At 39.6% G+C, this 19,673-nt stretch overlaps 1 protein-coding gene across 3 annotated transcripts in view; it reads right to left on the reverse strand.

The window, feature by feature from the left end:
- iqch (IQ motif containing H) overlaps positions 1-19,673 on the reverse strand; it is a 115,217-nt gene that overhangs the window by 53,195 nt on the left and 42,349 nt on the right. For all 3 annotated transcript variants that reach the window (XM_033050028.1, XM_033050029.1, XM_033050030.1), the window contains 3 exons: positions 15,522-15,697; positions 12,358-12,630; positions 8,731-8,922 (listed from right to left, as the gene is read on the reverse strand). In XM_033050028.1, coding sequence (XP_032905919.1) covers positions 8,731-8,922; positions 12,358-12,630; positions 15,522-15,697 — 641 coding nt within the window. The remainder of the gene's footprint in view (positions 1-8,730; positions 8,923-12,357; positions 12,631-15,521; positions 15,698-19,673) is intronic.

Raw genomic sequence — 19,673 nt, forward strand, 5'->3', positions numbered from 1 at the left:
TTCAGAGAGGCCGTACACCAGAGGAAGCAGCGTGATTCCAGATCTAACTAATAAGATGCATTATAAACACATGCCGATATAATTACCATGAGGAAGTTACAGTAAGGAGATGCAACAATTACTACATTGTGAAGAGCTACACTTATTGTAAATACATGCATTAAACGTGACAACATGCAGAAATATGCTATCATATGAAAAAGGAAAAATAAATGGTCATCTTTGGGCATGACCCTTCAATGGAACTGGCATACAGAGTTGACATAAACCAAAGGGTGAAAATACTGTCTGGCCAGGTTCTAAAAGGTTACCTTGCAAGCATCTCTTGTGCAATCAGACCTTCTTACTGGTTCAAGGCAGTCTGCAGTAACAGTGTTGTTCTTGCACAACATGGATATTTATGGGAATTGTTCCATACGGTTTTACGATATGCTTCTTTACTATGGTATTCACATTGTGCTATGAAAAAAACAGCATTTCACCAGCAAATGTTATCAGCCACCATTTTCAGCGTAGGCGTTCGAACATTTCGATATAGATGTGGAATACGAGCCATTTTTTTTTTTTTACTGTTCTTTTCTTAATACGGCATATTTTAGAACATTCCACCCTGCAGGGAAGGACCCCTATTGCTCCACCATATTGAAGTGTGTGCCTGATGAAATTTTATAGGATAGGCTTACAAGATCAGACCTGATTACACATCTAAAGATGCAGATGCCTTTTAAAAAAAAAAAAAAATCAAAGCACAAAATATCTCTCTGAAATAACAACAGATAATGCAAACCTTCACCGTTGTTGAAAATAAAATGAAATCCCAGTGCTATAATGTATAGCAAAATTGAGAAGATACAGTCATGTCATTGTGGTAATTGGTCGAATCGTGGCACCAATGTTAACATGCCGAAATTCTCAACGTGATAGTCACAGGAAACCGACGATGTACCCGCATGGTTTACAGGTGTGGCAAAATTTAGGAAGGAAAATGCGAGTGTTTTTTTTTAATCTGATGGTGCAGCAGTTAAGATGCTCATTTCACATTATTGTAGGTTGGTGCCTGAGGGGCTTGTCTGATAATTGAATTCACCAGGGAAACAGATGATCAATTTTATCAGCTCTCAGCTTGGCTGCTTGGTGGGGCACCCCGTGGAGTCACAGAGACCTGGGGGGATAAGTTGTGGGGATGGGGGGTGGAGTGGTGAGGGGGTTATATCTCAAAGAATACTAATACGGGATTTCTTACAGTGCAGCAGACATGCCTCCTTCTGGCTTAATTTGGTATATACAGTGCAAAGGTCTGTGCATCCATTTGGTGCTGCATTTCTGTTAGACCTGTACCTGTAGGCAGACCCGACTAATGGGGGTTCTAGTGCTTATCACTATCAATTCCCCATCATATGAAAACGTAGTCCCTTCTGCACCGAGAGGTGTGAATGCCTGGGCTGCCATTCTCTCTCTGCCCTTCTGTAGGAACAATCCACAGTGTGCTGGGCAATATCTTCCTGTACATTTTATACCTGCTGAATTCTTAGAATGGTTTCCTTTCTGCAGTACCATTGCAAATCCTAACCATATACTGAAAGAACAAGTGTTTGTGCTTTTGCTTAGACGATGTATTTTATTCTTGAAGTGACAAAAATGCAAATATGACTTAAAAGCAGCTTTGCAAGAGTGCGGGAGCAGCGTTTCAGTCGTGCCACTGGTGATTAGAGATGTGTACCTGCAGTGAGTTCCATGATACCAGTACTTTTTGTATGCTGGTATAATATCTATTCACTATAAAAGAGACTTAGAGAGAACAAGACAAGTTTCATATATTGCGATACCACTCTCATAAACAGGCGAAAAAAAAGTGTTCCATAGACAGATCAGGGAGTGTATGCATTCCAGCTTAACTCAGCCATCTTGAAATTGTGCTTATTACCAGCATCAGATATAGTGCTACAAGGTCAATCCTCAATTTCAGACCAAAACACCTGAGTTTTCTTCTCCCCGCAGTCTTTGCACATATCTCAATTTTTTAATTATACACAAAGATCAACTACTCTCCAATAAATCCTTGATCTCAAGGTTTCCCTTCTTTATGCAAACATGCCAATACAAATATGTTACATATGAGGTAATTATCATGGTTTCCAAATGTTCCCTGCCAGTTATTGTGTTTCAGGTATATTGCAAGACAATAATGAAAATAGCAAACAAACATTAACATGAGATTCAGCAACTAAATCCAAAATATAGGATTGGTGTGTAAAGGCCTATTTTGTCTTGGTCTAAAATTAGTCTCATCTGAAACAGACACATTTCTCCCTCAAAAACAAAAACAGAAAATGCTGGAAACACACAGCAGGTCAGGCAGCATCTGTGGAAGAAGAAACGGCTAATGTTTCAGATCTGGGAGCTAGGGGGTCCCTATCCCACGTCTATTTGTATCAGCTCTCCGGCATCTGCAGGTTTTGATTCGCATTCCCCCCTCAATTACCCCTCACAGCAGGGGTAATTCTGCAATTATGCATTTGTCAGAAGAGGTCAAAGTCATAGATAAAGCCGCGGTATTAGCCTGAAAAATGGATCAAACGTCCAGTTTTTATACTCTATTTAGCAACAATGTATTCACTGATAAAATCACTAAGATATAGTTGCTCTCTCAGGTTTATCTTTAGTTAAGTTAAGCTATCATTCTAAAACCTATTATTTCATTCAAATTATTGATTAGAAATCAGACTTCATGTGTTGCTTTTTAGATAAGCATTAAGAGAACAGTATAAATTGCTTGGGGAGTCTCAAATTACAGAACTATGCGGTCTTAAAAATTCAAGCTCAAATGGATTTTCCCCAATTTATCTTTTACACTTTTTTTTTATTAATACCTCCATCCATATTAATCTAGCCTTTTCAATTCTTTACATGAAAAAAAACCTTCTTTGGTTATTTTCATAGACTATGGTTGGTTGCCTGGAATTGTCTACTTATTCTTGTCTATTTGTCTTTGTTTGTAGAATTATATTGTGTGGAGTTTAATAGAGTATATAAAGTATTTTTCATGTTGTCAATAAATGTAGTCAAGAGTTGTGATTTGAATTGGCAGAATTTTAATTGCAATGAAATGGCATCATAAAATTAAGTGCGAAAACCAAGCAAGTGTGGGCTTTTTGTTCAATCTCTATTGTTCATCAAACAGACTCTGCGTTGTTCTATATTGCTAGGTGTTTAACCAATAAAGAATGATAGTTTTACACGAATTACATCATAAGCATGCAGGAAGCCTGCTTTACACAAAATGATTTTTATATTACAGAGATTCTTCCATTTTGCTGTTCCTGGAGTTTCATATTTTTGCTCATTGTCAGGCACATTAATCCTGGAGATTCTAATTTAAATGAGGTGAAATTGAATATCAAAACAAAATCTTGCGTTTTGTGAGCTGTTAGATTTGGAATTAGTGTTGCAAACATTTGGAAAATGGTTGTGTCAACGGTTCACTGTGAGAGTTAGACACTAAATAAAGCGAAGGTAGAGCAGTGGCTCGTGTAGGACACAGAGATACTAAGGAATAGGAAGAGTGGAACATGCTCTGTCTTTCAGTAAGATCTGATCTGTAGGTCTCAACACTCTCCACTCTCAGAATTCACAATTTCCCTGCAGTTCAAAAACATACCCCAAATTTGTACTCAGCATCTGTAGCTTTCAGAGACAACTCTCAGAGGAGTCAATTCCCCATCAGTATGATATATGACTTGTTAACTTGAGATCATGTTCCCTGATCAAAATATCTCATCAAGGTAAATAATCTGATAGCACCCACTCAGGAAGCTCCAAGCATCTTAAGGATTTCCATGAGTTGACTGAGCTATTTCAAACGTAGGAAGAGGTGCAGTGAAAGGAGAAAGAGAGTAAAGGGCATTATTGACAGATGAAAGCAAAACTAATGCAGAAGAGAGAAAAATGAAGCATGCAAGTGGGGATGGAAGGGAGGGAGCCATGATGCGATGCATTTCTCTTTCCCTAACATTCTTTACCTGTAAAAGACACCTGTACATATATGGGACTTCCATTCACAACATACCACCCATCAAACGAAAAAGACAGAATTAAATAATACATAAAAGAGATAAGTTAATAAGAAACAAAAAGCAGGATGGACAAAGAAAAATGTGTTCAGAGCAAGTATGATGGAAGAAGGAGTGCACTCCCCAATTTACCAGATCATATACATTTTATAGGAACGCAACCAGTTATTTATTGAAACCTTATAATACACTATTCATTGTCTATATTTCTTGTAACATGTTAATGTCATCCTTAGTGCCCTTAGTTCTACATCCTACCATCTCTACCTTCAACTTGCCTGCTCTTCACTCTGTTAATTTTTGGCCTTCACCCCCGACCCTGTGTTATGTTCCTCGACACACATCCTATGGTAAAGTCAGCTTAAAAGGAATTTTAGCCGAGTTAATAGAAATATGTAGGAATATATCCCTGTCTAGAGCCATGAGCTACCAGTTGGACGATGACACGTTGGCCTGGCTCGCCTCAACGGAGCGGCAGGTCCAAAAGACATACGACAGAAGAAGAAGAAGCTACCAGTTTCTTGCAACTATAACTACCAATATTTGGAAAATTAAATAAATTACTAACACTGGGATCCTAGCCTGTTGCAAATCTTGCAAAGCCTGGATAGAGTGGATGTGGGGAGTATGGTTCCACTAGTGGAATAGTCTTTGACTGTAGTTTTTGAGGGCTGTTGTTGTACACAAATAGGCTGACAATAGACAATATACAATTGTCTATTGTCTATTGTCAGCAAATTTGCTGTGTTTACTAGTTTATAAAAGTGAATAGTCTAAGAATAAAAGGACGTACCTTTAGAAAAGAGATATGGAGGAATTTCTTTCGTCAGACGGTGGTGAATCTATGGAATTCATTGACACAGACAGCTGTGAAGGCCAAGTCAATGGATATTTTTAAGGCAGAGATTGACAGATTCCTGAATAGTATGGATGGTAGTGATTATTGGGAGAAGGCAGGAGAATGGGGTTGAGAGTGAAATATTGATCAGCCATGATTGAATAGACTTGATGGACCAAATGCTCCTATAACTTATGAACTTATGGATATGGGAGGGTTCAGAGAGTGGTCATAAAAGTTTTACAAATTTTATTCTGATCTCCCACCAAAAGTTTTTCTAGACCCCAATTACTGCATCTTACCCGGCATTTAAGATTCTATGGCTGAATATCAAACTTTGACCCCAACTGTAAACCACATTATACAAGGACCCAAATGCATTTTTGCAAATGTTCCAGAAGATGAAAATAAAGTAAAAATGGCACAGGGTTTATTACTTAGAAGGGAGAAACTACAAAGTGCTCTAGTTTTGGGGGAATTTCACCGTCGTCAGTAATTGACAAAACAGTTTAAATGTTAGATGATATTTTAAAGCAAGTGAGCTCCAATCATCAAAGCATATTTCCTCCCCCTATTTCTATCACATTTTTTGGTTGCCATATACCCAGTGGGTGAGGATCAGGTTTTTGTGTCAGAAGGATGTGGGTTAAAGTTACTGGACTTTAAAGCACTGCAATGACTGAAGAAGGGTCTCGACCCAAAACATTGCCCATTTCCTTCGCTCCATAGATGCTGCCTCGCCCGCTGAGTTTCTCCAGCATGTTTGTCTACCTTCGATTTTCCAGCATCTGCAGTTCCTTCTTAAGCACTGACAAAGATGCTGTCTTTTAGATGAGATGATACACTGTGATGTTGGCTGCCAACTCAGTAGTATGTGAATGATCTTTCAGGACTATGCAGGAGGGAGGCAGGGTAGGGGCATCCTTGGCATCTGAGCCAATATATAGCCATCCACATTATTAAAGCAGATTAGCTCATCACTACCATGGTGCCGTTTTTGAGGGTTGTTGCTGTACACAAATTGGCTGCTGTGTTTCCTAGTTTATAAAAGTGACTGCACTTCAAATTGCATTGATAGAGTTTTAGAACATCTTGGAGATTTTGTGAAGCGTTGTTGATTATTTTGTAAAGAAACATCTGATCATCCAAACTCCCAATTTGCTTTAAACGTTCAATTAAAAATCTTGAAAAACAGGGAGCCAAAGTTCTTGGAGGAGATAACGAGCCTAGTTGCATGGTGTCAAAAGTGCAAATGAAAGAAGGGCTAATTGTCTTCAGGAAGCATGGTGGAGTACACGTCTCAGTCTGTATCAATGATGCTGAAATGGAGTTAGCTGAGAACTTCAGGTTTCTAGATGTAATATCACAATCTGTTCTGGTCCAACTACATTGGCTCGAAGTCCAAGAAAGCACTCCAATGTCTCCAGTTCATAAGAAGGCTATTTATAATGTTTGCAATGACTCTTATAGGCAATAGGTGCAGGAGTAGGCCATTCGGCCCTTCGAGCCAGCCATCATAATCATGGACTACTCATGCCCTGGTCATTCTCTCTTTACCCTTCTCCAGACAGGCAAAAGATACAAGAACATGAAAATACATTCAACGTGATCATGGCTGATCATCCCCAATCAGTACCCCGTTCCTGCCTTCTCCCCATATCCCCTGACTCTGCTATCTTTAAGAGCCCTATCTAGCTCTCTCTTGAAAGTATCCAGAGAACCGGCCTCCACCGTCCTCTGAGGCAGAGAATTCCACAGACTCACAACTCTCTGTGTGAAAAAGTGTTTCCTCATCTCCGTTCTAAATGGCTCACCCCTTTTTCCTCAAACTTTGGCCCCAGGTTCTGGACTCCCCCAACATCGGTAACATGTTTCCTGCCTCTAGCATGTCAAAACCCTTAATAATCTTATATATTTCAATAATCCTTCTAAATTCCAGAGTATACAAGCCCAGCCGTTCCATTCTCTCTGCATATGACAGTCCCGCCATCCCAGGAATTAACCTTGTAAACCTACCGTGTACTCCCTCAATAGCAAGAATGTCCTTCCTCAAATTAGGGGACCAAAACTGCACACAATACTCCAGAACTTGCTAAGTTCTACAGATGCACCATTGAAAGCATTCTATCTGGATGAATCATAACATGCAGTAGCAACTGCACTGCCCCAAAAAATTCAGAGTTGGGAATGCAGCTCAGTCAATTGCACAATCCAGCCTCCTCCCCATCAATTCCATCTTTACTTCGTGCTGCCTCAGGAAAACAGCCATCATAATCATGGACTACTCACGCCCTGGTCATTCTCTCTTTACCCTTCTCCAGACAGGCAAAAGATACAAGAACATGAAAATACATTCCATCAGATTCAATCACAGCTTCTTCTCTGCTGTTATCAGACTCTTGAACAGACCTCTCGTATGCAGGGGATGAATTTCCCCATCTTCCAATCTACCTCGTTACAGCCCTTGCACTTTTTAAAAGTTGCATGTCTCTGTTCCTGTAACACTATATTCTGTGTTTATTTTCTGTTTTGCACCATCTGATGTTTACATGTATGGTATGATTTGCCTGGATAGCACGCAAAACAATGTTTTCATTGTATCTCGGTACATTTAAGCAAGTTTATTGGCTGAGTATTCACATACAAGGAATTTGCCTTGGTGCTCCGCCCACAAGTAACAACATGACATACAGTGACAGTTATGAATGACTCAGTAAACACTAAACATTAATAATAAAACATTAATGATAAAACACCATTGGTGAAGCATGTGAACCAACAAAATACCAGATCAAAGGGAGGCTACAGATTTTTGGCTGTTGAGTATGGCAACTACTCGTGGATAAAAACTGTTTTTATGTCTGGCTGTGGCAGCTTTCACAGTCCAGAGTCGCCATCCAGAGGGAAGTGATTCAAATAGTTTGTGGCCAGGGTAAGAGGGGTCAGAGATGATCTTGCCCGCTCGCTTCCTGGCCCTTGCAGTGTACAGTTCATCAATGGAGGGAAGGTTGCAGCCAATAACCTTCTCTGCTGATTGGACGATTCGCTGCAGCCTCCAGGTATCGTGCTTGGTGGCTGAGCCAAACCAGACCATGATGGAGAAGGTGAGAATAGACTCTACGATGGCCGTGTAGAATTGGACCATCATTGCCTGTGGCAGATTGTGCTTTCTCAGCTGCTGTAGGAAGTACATCCTCTGTTGGGCCTTTTTGATTGTGGAGTCGATGGTAGCCCCCCACTTAAGGTCCTTGGAGATGATGGTTCCCAGGAACTTAAAAAAACTCCACAGATGTGACTGTGGTGTTGTTGATGGTGAGTGGGGTGAGCTCTCCTAAAGTCTACAATCAATTCCACTGCCTTAAGAGCATTGAGCTCTAGGTTGAGGTAGGGATCACAGCATAATTGGAAGTAAAAATAGATGAATATTTCAAACAGGAAGGATTTGGGGGAAAAGGGTTTATGCAAGTTCTAGATCGTTTTGAGGAAAGATTCAATAAACCTCTTCCTTACATTTAGGTACACAATTCAATTATAACATCAAGATAATCACAAACTTACCAATTGGTTACAGACTGCTGATGCAATAATTTGGTGAAATATTTAGGTGAAAGGGCAGCAAAGGGTAATGTCTCATGAAAACAGTTTTCTGTTGGGTTTTAGGTTGAGGTGCAAATTTAAAATCAGCAACACACATGTATTTTTGTTGCAGTAATCTTTGAAAAATAAATAGATATTGTCACAAGGTAAATATTTTATTCCCAACTGCCGTGCATAAATACCCAGGCCCCGCCACATTAGATATTGAAACCATAGTGCATGTACCTGCATCCATTTACTCTTCAGCCATATAGTAGGACCAACTTTCTTAAATTCCATTAGAGTTTGATGATAACATGCGAGGTGAGTAACATCAAAGTATGCAGTACCTCGTCCACCAAACTCAGTGTCCACTTTGAAGAGCCAACGTTTAATTTCCAGGTTTTCAATAATAAGCTGAATAAGGACTTCACGCATCTGAAAAAAAATAGAATTTTCTCAAGATAAGGTGCAGTGTAAGTTATTAAATTCCTATTTATGACCAATATTTTAATCAACTGATTTTAATAGGTCAGAAACAACATTTTATATCAGGTTGTGGTTATTCACCAAATTAAATAAAATTCCTAATTTCCTTGTATTTGAAGAGAACCTGTAGGTGGCAAATATATTCACTGTGTACCTGCCATCTTCCATTGTCTTTAGCAAGCTCATTCATAATTCTGCTGTCCATTTTCTAACTTGTGCCTAGTCTAGCTGCTCGTGATCTATCATGATTCCATAGACTTCTTAAGCCACCTCTTACTAGCCATTTAGCTGAGATAAGAGATAGAGAGCACAGTGAGAGAGAGAGCGGGAGAGGTGGAGAGAGCGAGAGAGAAATATGCGGGCAGAGCGAGCGAGAGAGCGCGAGAGAGCGCGAGAGAGAGAGAGAGAGAGAGAGAGAGAGCGCGAGAGAGAGAGCGAGAGAGAGGCATAGATAGACATTGCCACTGTTCAGCATCAAAGCAGTGCGGCTTGGGTGAGGGCCAGAAAGCCACGGAGAACATGTAATGTAAACAAAATGAATCAACATTTTAAGACGTCTGAACTTGTCCATGTTGAAAGCTATTGGTTCCCACAATTTGGAAATTTCAGTGCACCCAAAAATATTATCAGAAAGAACTACATAGAGAAATTATGCCAGGAAATGACAAGAAGAACATTTATTACAGGAAAAGCAAGAATGTTGGTGGCAAATAAATGAATTAAATATAAAAAATAACAGTAAGAAATTTAAAATTGAGATGTTGACAGACTGAGAACTAATATAGGAATTAAAATGGGTGACAAATATGAGTTTAACTAAAAGAACAAACAGCGAGTGGAAGAGACAGACTGTTTTTTGGCCTGAACACTCAAAAATGATATTTCAAAGTAATGACTATAAAGAAATGTTTGGACATATTATAAATAATTTGCCATTACAAATATACTCAGATTGGTTGCAATGTAAAATCGACAAAAGATGCTTTATTCAAAAGTACAGCATGAGGAAATTCTTCATTCTCTAACTCCAGACTGTAACAATAAATATTACTCCAATATGTTTTTCTTGTACAACCAACATATTTTTGAATTAATCCCAGAGGAAGAGTACATATGTGAATATTCAGAAATTTCCAGTAAACTCATTCGGTGATATAATTTTGGGGAAGATGCTTGCCACATTTAAACATAAATGTAGTGAGGCCTGGGGGGCAAAAAGACTAGTCACCTTATTTGTTTTACAAAAAAAGTAACATGGAAAATATAGAATAGTTGTTCATCTTCATTTTTCTCTGTTCAAGAATGCGTAGCTGCAGGGATATATTGACCAACTCTGCAATCAAAATGTGCTTAAACACACAAAACAAAGATTTACTCTGCAGGATGTCTGTCTAAATATTGGCCTGTATGCTGAAACTGGACAAGCAAGTCTATTGCTGTGATTTTTCGTCATGAAAATGATCCTCTTTCTTGGTAAACTAATTTATACTAGATCCTCTGGAGATTAAAAGGAAGCTTCGATGATGGAGAATGCATTTGAAAAAATTGATAATATGGGGAAAAAAACATAGCACTTCAGTCAGGTCCAAATGAAAGAATCCAATCAAAACATTTAACCTTTCCTTCACTTCCAGATATTGATTTGACTAGTGATTCCAACTCCTGTATTTTCTGCTCTTATTTCCCAGGAAGGTCTTTCTCCACAGGTACACTTATACCAGAGGTACCAGTTATAGCTGCAAAGCAAAATGTAATGTTGTGGCCCTTATCTATTGAGTTTCACTCATCTATGAATCTCAATCCCAGTGTTGACAGAAAAATACACTATAATCACATCTAAATTGCAAATTCCTGCAAGGAAACGTGCTGAGTCACAAAGAAAATGTTCCTCAGAATGCTGAAATGGAAGGGGTGGGGAAAATGTGTCAGGTGGAAGAATCATATTGGAGATAGGGAAAGCTATGGATGATACCACTCTCAAATGTTGAGGATAGTGGATACTTACCAAGGTCAAAGGGAACCTTCTCATGGCTCTCAGTGTGAAGAGAAAAACTGTAGGAGATCAAGGAGTTATGGTTGAAAGCCTTCTTAATCATGGTAGAGGGAATACTAGGGGGAAAGAAGGAAAACATCTCAAAGGGGCATTAGCATGGAAAATCATTGGAGCAGAGACTGTGGATGAATGGAATGGAGTTCTAACAGGAAACAGAATGGAAATGTAGTCAAGAATGCTGGGAGTTGGTGGGCTGAAAATGGATATTGGCAGCTAAACTATGTTTGGATGGAGATGAACATGTCAAGAAACAGAAGAAAAGTCAGATATTGACCATGTGAATGTAAAAGCAGAAATATGCAGCAAAAGTAATGAGATGTTTAAGTTGTACACTAATGCAGAAAACTGTGTTAATATAGTCATCAACAGAAGTAGAAAAATGTGGAGGACACCTGAATACGACTGAAATAAGGATTAGTCCATGTCTTCTACGAACAGCTAGGCGTTCCTTGGGCCTATGAGATTTCCCATAGCTACACCTTGTAAAAATAAATTCAGCAAAGCGCTGAAGACTGGTTCAGCATCTCTTCAATGAAGATATGAGCGGCCCTCAGACCATCCTGGGGGTGGTGGTGGTGGTGGGGGGGGGGGGGGGGGGGGGTGGAGGTAATGGATGGGGAAAATGAGGGTAGGTGAAACTGAACATCCAGGAGCAGTTGACAATGTAGTTTGGTCGCTGTTGAACTGTTGGATCCACGTAGCACTGTAATACAATAGAACTTTATAATAGCAACATGCCCTCTTAAAAAACAGGTGCCAGTGACCATTGACTTTCATCCAGGGATTGGCAGTGTGCAACCTCTAGACTTTTACTCCAGGTGAGGGCTGTCCTCTACATTGAAACAGAAAACCCTCTTTATAATTCCCACACTCTGACACAAGAATGTGTGGATTACTAAAATTGTTTGTTTTTTTCATAATGAGTAATGGGGCAACACAAAAAAGAGTATTGAGGATCTAACACATTGGCAATTGAAATAGTATGGCCTGACAAATACAATTCAAGGCCCTTGGGGAGCAGAATAATGTGTTCAAAGTAAATTGCTTGCTGAGGCAGGATGAGGTGAAATTCTCCATATCAGCACAGACATTGTGGACTGAAGGTCCTGTTCCTCTGTTACATTGTTCTATACTATTTGGTAACTTTGACCTACTGCTGATGGTGAGGCAGTGAGCCAACAATATTCCCAAAATTGCCAAAGGTTAGCATGTAAAAATGACATGAACTATGCATTCAAAATATGCTCATATATGAAAACAAAGTAACATAAAAACATGTGGGATATGATGGAATGCATTGAATGTAATGCAAGAATATAATGGTAACATACCTGCTGACGTCTGTATATATCATATTCTCCAGGTGGCATTGGCACAGATGCACTTGTAAAAATTCTTTTACTTCCAGACTTGGTACTGTACAAATGGGCCACTTCCGGCTCTGGGCCCAGGATTGGTACATTTAGCATATCTGCAACAGCTAAGTCATCCTGGTGAAGCAATCCACCAACGATGTATGCAGGCTTGCCTTCAATAAGATTTTTTATTCGCTTTATTGCCTGGGGACTGTATTTCAGATGAGTGGCCAGGCACAAGTGGTGGGTCTGTGAATAGTGACATTACTCTTGTTAGATTGTATCCTTTTCTACTCCCAAGGCCTAATTTATTATGCTGTACACAACAAATACATTATTAATAGTAGACTAGGTTGTGACCAGAGCTATAGTTTAGCAGTTTAAATTGATAAAAGCCACCAGTGTGGAGACTCACAACGGTTCCATAATCCTTCACATTTTTAGTGCATCGTAAATGGGTTCCTTGGGAATTCAACTAATTACTACACATCTGTATTTATTTGATCCACGTGGAATTACCCTTCTGTCGCATGAAAAGATGCTGGCAGCCTTCAATAACAGTGATTTATCTAAAAGACAGTTGTGGCACAGTTTAAGACTAAAGCTTGGAAAAAATCAATACAAATAACTAACAAAAAATGCATCAGCCGGATTGCAGTGACATTAAAAAAAAACACACACACACACACACACACACACACACATACATATACCCACTTACTGGTTACCTGTCTGTAACATATTTCTGTTCACAATAAGTGCTGTGCCATGCACCATTAATTAATTTTTTCAATAAATTCTCCCAAATATTTTGTGAGGAGATTGTGCATAATATTTGTTAAAGAGAAAATGGCTGCTTGTTCGAAGGTTGCAGGTAAGGGTGCCTGATCTGATGCTACAGGGAGCATTTAATTTCAGTTTAAATTCTGAAATTCATGTTGTGTTAGCCAAGCAACATTTGATGAATTACAAATTACTCAGCATTCCAGCATCAGTGAGAAGAGAAGGCTTCATAAAAACCTCAGGTAGAGTTTCCAGCTCTTAATTTGTAACGCGTATCACTGTTTGGCAAAGAGTTTGTGTGAGCACAAGCTGGGGCCTAAACGTGATTCCCTCTCCAGCTCAACAGCTTATTAACATTCATTGTCTCAGACCACACATGAAGAACCATCATTTAGGGCAAGACACTGATTGTTCATCAACTGTTACAAAACAGTGAGAATGAACAAAGCAAATGGGTCAAACCAAGGTCCTGCTGGTCTGCATGGTTTAATACTAGAGCCAGCAGTGCCTTTGCCTACCTAATCTACAAGGGAAATAAACATAAAATACATGCAACAAACTCATTTGTGCTAATTTCGCTGTAATTACATAGTGCAGGAGACATACATTGTGAATTTAAAATGAAGGGGCAGACTCTGTGAACATACCAGGGCAAAATCATATTATCAAAGGAAAGGGAGTACCGCAGCAAGCCACCAAGAAAGTGGGAGACTCTGGTGCTGACTGTCAAATTATAGGCCATTGACCTCTGGAGATTGCTGACTGGGGAGGCAGAGATTGCAGGTGGGAGTCAGAGGAGGGACAGGGGAAAACAAAACACTGCTCAATACAAGCGCCACAAATAATTTTCAGCTGTTCTGACTTTGCACCTAAAACAATAAGTTTTATTTTTCCTTTATCTTCTAGAGTTTCTATAACTTTGTGTTTTTCCCATGAGGGGCACCACACTATTGGCAGCCTCGCCAACAGTCTGTGTTTTTTCGTCTTTTTTGTCATTTTTAGTGTATTTTAAAAGTTTGTGTAAATGTTCTCTGGTTTGTTTTATGTGGGGGGAGGGGGTCGGAGGAAACTTTTTTTCAATCTCTTACCCTGCCGGAGATGCGATTGTTTTCCGGGTCGTATCTCCGGTCGCTCTGCGGCCTAACAGCATGGAGCTGGAGGCCTTGCTCGGGACTGACTTTGAGCCCCCCCTCCCCCGCGGGATGCAGACTTACCACCGGAGCCTGGGATCGCTCCAACAGCGGTCTGCTGACTTTACCATCGAGAGCTCGCAGTCTCGGGTAGAGACTGTCGGGTTGGGAGCTCCAATGACGCAGAAGATTCGACAAGCCCCACCCCGGGGTCCGATCACCGGCGCGGGGGAGCTGAGATCCCCCCTGGTGCAAGAGCTTGATCGCCCCGGCACGGAGGGCCTGACCACCGGCTACCAGAGTAAGATCATCCTGGCAACGGAAGGCTCGAGGCCCCGCAACGTGGGAGAACAAAGAAGGGAAGAGATTGAACTTTTTTTCGCCTTCCATCACATTGAGGAATGTGGAGGAGTCACTGTGGTGGATGTTTATGTTAAAATGTATTTTGTGTGTTCTGTTTATTTGTATGACTGACTTGGTAAATGAAATTCCTCATATGTTGCAAAACATACTTGGCTAATAAAGTATAATTGTATTGTATTATATTGTATTGTAAAGGATATCTAAAGTGATAATTTAAATGATTTTGTACCCTTTCTGAGTACTTTTAATTTGCACTTTGTAATGTCATGTTCAGCAAGGGGAGGGCAAGTCTTAGGGCAGGACCTGGTTTTAATCAACCTGGAGTCCTGCGAGTTGCAAATGGTCACATGTCCCAGTCTCAAGCAACCCCTACATCAATTTGTAAGTCACAAAATGAATAAGTCTACACATATATAAACTCTTATCTTCCTGCGGGGAGATCACCACCTGCAGGTTCATCTCCAAGTCATACACTATCCTGACTTGGAAATTTATTGATGGTCCTTCAAGGTTCCCATCTCTAAATTGTTTAACTCCCTATCTAACTTCAATTTGGAAGCAGTCTCAAAATGGTTCAAGCAATTAGTGATAGGCAATAAATGCTGGCCTTGTCAATAAACATGGAGAAAGCAGATAATTAATAAATAAATGGAAAAGACAATTCTAAGATGCAATGTTGAACATAATAAACCTGTTCCTCCATTCAATAGATCATGGTTGATGTGATTAATTTCACTTCATGATCTTTGTTTCTTTTCTCATTTTTCTTCCACATACCTTGATATTCACCTCCCCCACACCCTGCCATAAAATAGTTTACAGTTACTGGAGAAACATACAGTAAAATGTACTGGAGAAACATACAGTAAAATGTATTGTTGCCTCTGGTGTGATGACCTTGAGACGATTTGTCATGTCCACCATCGCCTCAGGTTTTCCTGATTTGACACTTTCTTGTAGCCCAAGCAGTTTCATGTAGTACTGGGTCACATCCTCACCAATCCACAGGGGGCAAATATAGATAACATCTACATTGTCATCTAGAAAGAAAGAAAAAATATATACCACAGACTGTTTTCATGTGGAACAAATTGATTATCAATCATTCTTCACCACAAAAAAGAAAAAAACCTACTTTATAAATCACAATGAAGTTCCCTACAGTTTTAAGGCAGGTTCCAATGGGTTAAAATAGTTTCTTGACTGAGCTTCCAATGCTACCTAGGAACAGTTGCTCGCTGTGAGATAAGAAAAAGTTTCACTCTCATAGGCTGCAGAAGAGTTGGGTTGTATTTAGTATTTTGGGTGGTAAATAACTTCTAATACTGTGCACAGTTAACATGAGGAGGTATCTTCTATGGTTACCTTTAGCCTGCCTTAGGTTGACTTACACCAACACTATCCCACACACTAGGGGACACGTTTTCTATCTCCTTCTTCTACTCCATCCCTTCATTGTTTGTGTCTGGGCCCACCATAGTGGTGTCATCTCCAAACTTGCAGATGATGTTAGAGCCAAATTTGACTGTACAGTCATGAGTGTATGGGGAGTATAGTAGATGACTGAGAACACATACTTGCAGGGCACTGGTGTTGGGAATTGCAGTCAAATTTGATTTGTTGTAAGATGGTCACAATTAAGGAGTTTGAGATATTCTGCCACGACCACTTTTCCTAGATGCCAACGTTGAATTTATGAATTTGCCGCTGAGATTCCTCCCTGCTGAGTTTTGAAACTTCAGCAGGGATACCGCCTCAGTGTTATAGTTGTATGTTTAACAGGTTGGCTGTCCAGAGTGGCAGCAAAATTGTTGTGAAATGCAGTCAGAAGTGCTGAAATAGAGTACAAAGTTGTGACCAAAGATACCCTCAATGTCTTCCTTCGAGCTGCCGCACCTTTGTCCTTGAAAAGCTCACCTCAGTTTTTGTCTCTTAATGGAGTCAGGTCATAGTCTCATCATTGTCTTCTCAAGAGCAATAAGTGATGATCTCGTCAGCAACAGCCAGATAATGAATTTGAGAATGAAATAATGAATAACTGGAAAATAGGGCATACCCCTATATTGTCGCAACCCTACCATGCCACAAATAGGGGCACTGTAGCATCAGGAGGGGTAGTTACACTCTTACATCTTTGCATAAACGAGTTCAATTACAAAAATGGACATAAGAATTCATAATAAAATTGTTCCCATTGGTGGAAAGGTTGAGAATCAAAGGATACATATATTATCAAGACGCTATGGAAAACTGTTCTTTGCACTGCAAGTATTTATGATCGATGATTTACTGCCTTAAAGGGTAGTAGCAGTCAATTATATTGTGGTTTTCAAAAAGGAATTGAATAACTACTTGGAGAAAAAGAGAATGTCCAGGGCTATGGGAAAAGAGGTTGTGAATGATATTAACTGGGTAGCTCTTACAAACACACAGCATAGATTCCATTCATCTCCTTTAGTGCTATAGTGATTTCATGGTTTTATGAAATTGTGCAGAATAAAAGAGATTAAAGTTGCCTACACACCTCCAGTTTTTGTCAACCCTCTAATCTTGCTTCAGCTGATTCCGTATTTGGTTTCAACTTCCTTCATACACTACCATGCAAACTTATTAATGTGTACGTATCAAGACCTGGTTTATGCTCAAAGAAAAATACGTAGTAAACTTCCGAGTTTAGAAGTGCTAGATCTGTGGGGCCCCTTGCTTCATTTTATGGAAGCCAGGCTTATTTTAACCAAAATACTATGATAACAGTTATTTATTATTTATCTCTTTATTAGAACAGGATACACTACCTCTACTTATATCAAATAAATTACACATTATTATACCCTAATGAAAACGACTTAATTTAAAAATTAGACAACACATTTAGACATTAGATTAATCATTAGACTAGAAGCCGAAACTGTCAGAAAGGTGTTTGAAATAATTACTTTTCCTTTGGAACTGCTTTCCTTGGGAAATCTTGCTATCAAGAGGTTAATTCTTAACTTCCCCTTTCAAGCTTCATCCTCTGCTTCTGCAGTCTCCTCAATTCAAGTGACAGGTTAATCTGTTGCAGGAACTTTATTTCCAATCCATCACTCCGTTGCGATTCTCTCCTCGCATTTGTTATTGTTATCAGCAGCACTAATCTCATTCCTATTCATACGAGTGTGTATTTTTCTGAAAATGAAAATCCTCACATGGAAAGTGTATTTTTTTCAAAAAAAAAGTAATTTAATTCCGAGGGACAACATCCCAAGTCCAACTATACTTTTTTTTTAAATCTCTTTTGGTGCTTTTGCACGGTTAATGCAGGTCACTGCAATCGGCACATAATGAAAAGGACCGAGTTTTGAACCAGGGAATCAATTTGTGCATTGTGGTTGTTTGAAGACAAATTCATTTTCTACTAACAGCTCTGGAATGAGATTTTTTTTTCTCTTTAAAACCTGAACAATTTTACATTCTGAATTGTTAGTGCATAAGGTATTTTTGGAAGAAATTAAAAATCACAGGCCTCTGTTGCTTTGCCATCTTTAACTTATAATGTCATTTCATGCCACTTAATATTAGCTGGATGGCTTTTGGTATGTTTCAAGTCAAATTTGCCAGTTTTGCAGAAATAGAAGTGCTATCAGCTTCACGTGATGAAGGGCATACTTTTAATTCTTCAAGGAAATCAATGGACTGCCATCCAAACATTAATCATTGCATGCAGGCCCGATCAGACTGTGCTCCTGCCCAAATGCAACACATGTACATACTTTACAGCAGCAATCACTGGTAAATAATCAAAGTAAGGATCGTATATTGGCTTTTCTCATTCCTGAAGCCAATCCTGCTGCCTGGTGGAGATCTTCGCAGAGATTAGACCAACTTTATTCTGGCTATGGTTCTCTCATCTTAGGGCAGGGGAAGTCGTCAGTGAAAATTGTATAGCTGCGTCACCCAAAGTTATTTCCAAACACCACCTAGTGGGCGGTTAAATCAGAGTTTTAAGAATAGGGCTGCCTGCCTCTATTCTGTATTGAGTATACAGGAGTCAAAAGAAGATGGAGAAGAAAAAGAACAGACGACAAGTGGGAGGTAAATGTAAAAAATCATTGAAAGAGGCATATAACCATATAACCATATGCTCTGTGTATGCAGCATGAAACACTCTGCTGATGTTTATTAATAAAAATTACATGTTAAATAGTAAAACCCAAATATCTCAGATTTGATTAGATTATTTCCATATACACCAGGGTGTAATGAAATTCCTTGTTCATGTGAAGATTAGAATAAACAGTATACACACAGTGTTATGATAATACAATTAATATTACAGTATAAAGAGCACTTGGCCTGTGACACTTGCTACACCCATTTCTGGTAGGAAGACTATCCAGAGAAAAGAAAGGAAAGCTAAAGGAAAGAGAAAAAAATAAAATAATAAATTAAAATGAATAACTTCAATTTACATCCTCTGGATATCTTAAAGCAATTTACAGCTCATCAAATATTTTCGTCATTAATGCAATGCAGGATATGAGGTGACATCTTCTATTTGTATAGACAAAAATGCTGGAGAAACTCAGCGGGTGAGGCAGCATCTATGGAGCGAAGGAAATAGGCGACGTTTCGGGTTGAGACCCTTCTTCAGACAGATGTGAGGGCGGGGCGGGGGGGGGGTAGGAAAAAAGGAAGAGGCGGAGACAATGGGCTGAGGGAGAGCTGGGAAGGGGAGGAGAAAGCAGGGACGACCTGAAATTGGAGAAGTAAATGTTCATACCGCTGGGTATGCTCATCACTAGGACGCCCAAGCGAAACATGAGGTGCTGCTCCTCCAATTTACGGTAGGCCTCACTCTGGCCATGGAGGAGGCCCAGGACAGCACCTCATATTTCACTTGGGCAGTTTACACCCCAGCGGTATGAACATACCTTCAATTTTCCAGCATCTGCAGTTCCTTCTTAAACATCTTCCATTTATATAGTGCCTTTGAGGTGGCAAAAATTGTTCCAGGGCTCTTCATAGCAGATTTAC

The sequence above is a fragment of the Amblyraja radiata genome, chromosome 34 (genome assembly GCF_010909765.2).
Source record: "Amblyraja radiata isolate CabotCenter1 chromosome 34, sAmbRad1.1.pri, whole genome shotgun sequence".
NCBI classification, from domain to species: domain Eukaryota; kingdom Metazoa; phylum Chordata; class Chondrichthyes; order Rajiformes; family Rajidae; genus Amblyraja; species Amblyraja radiata.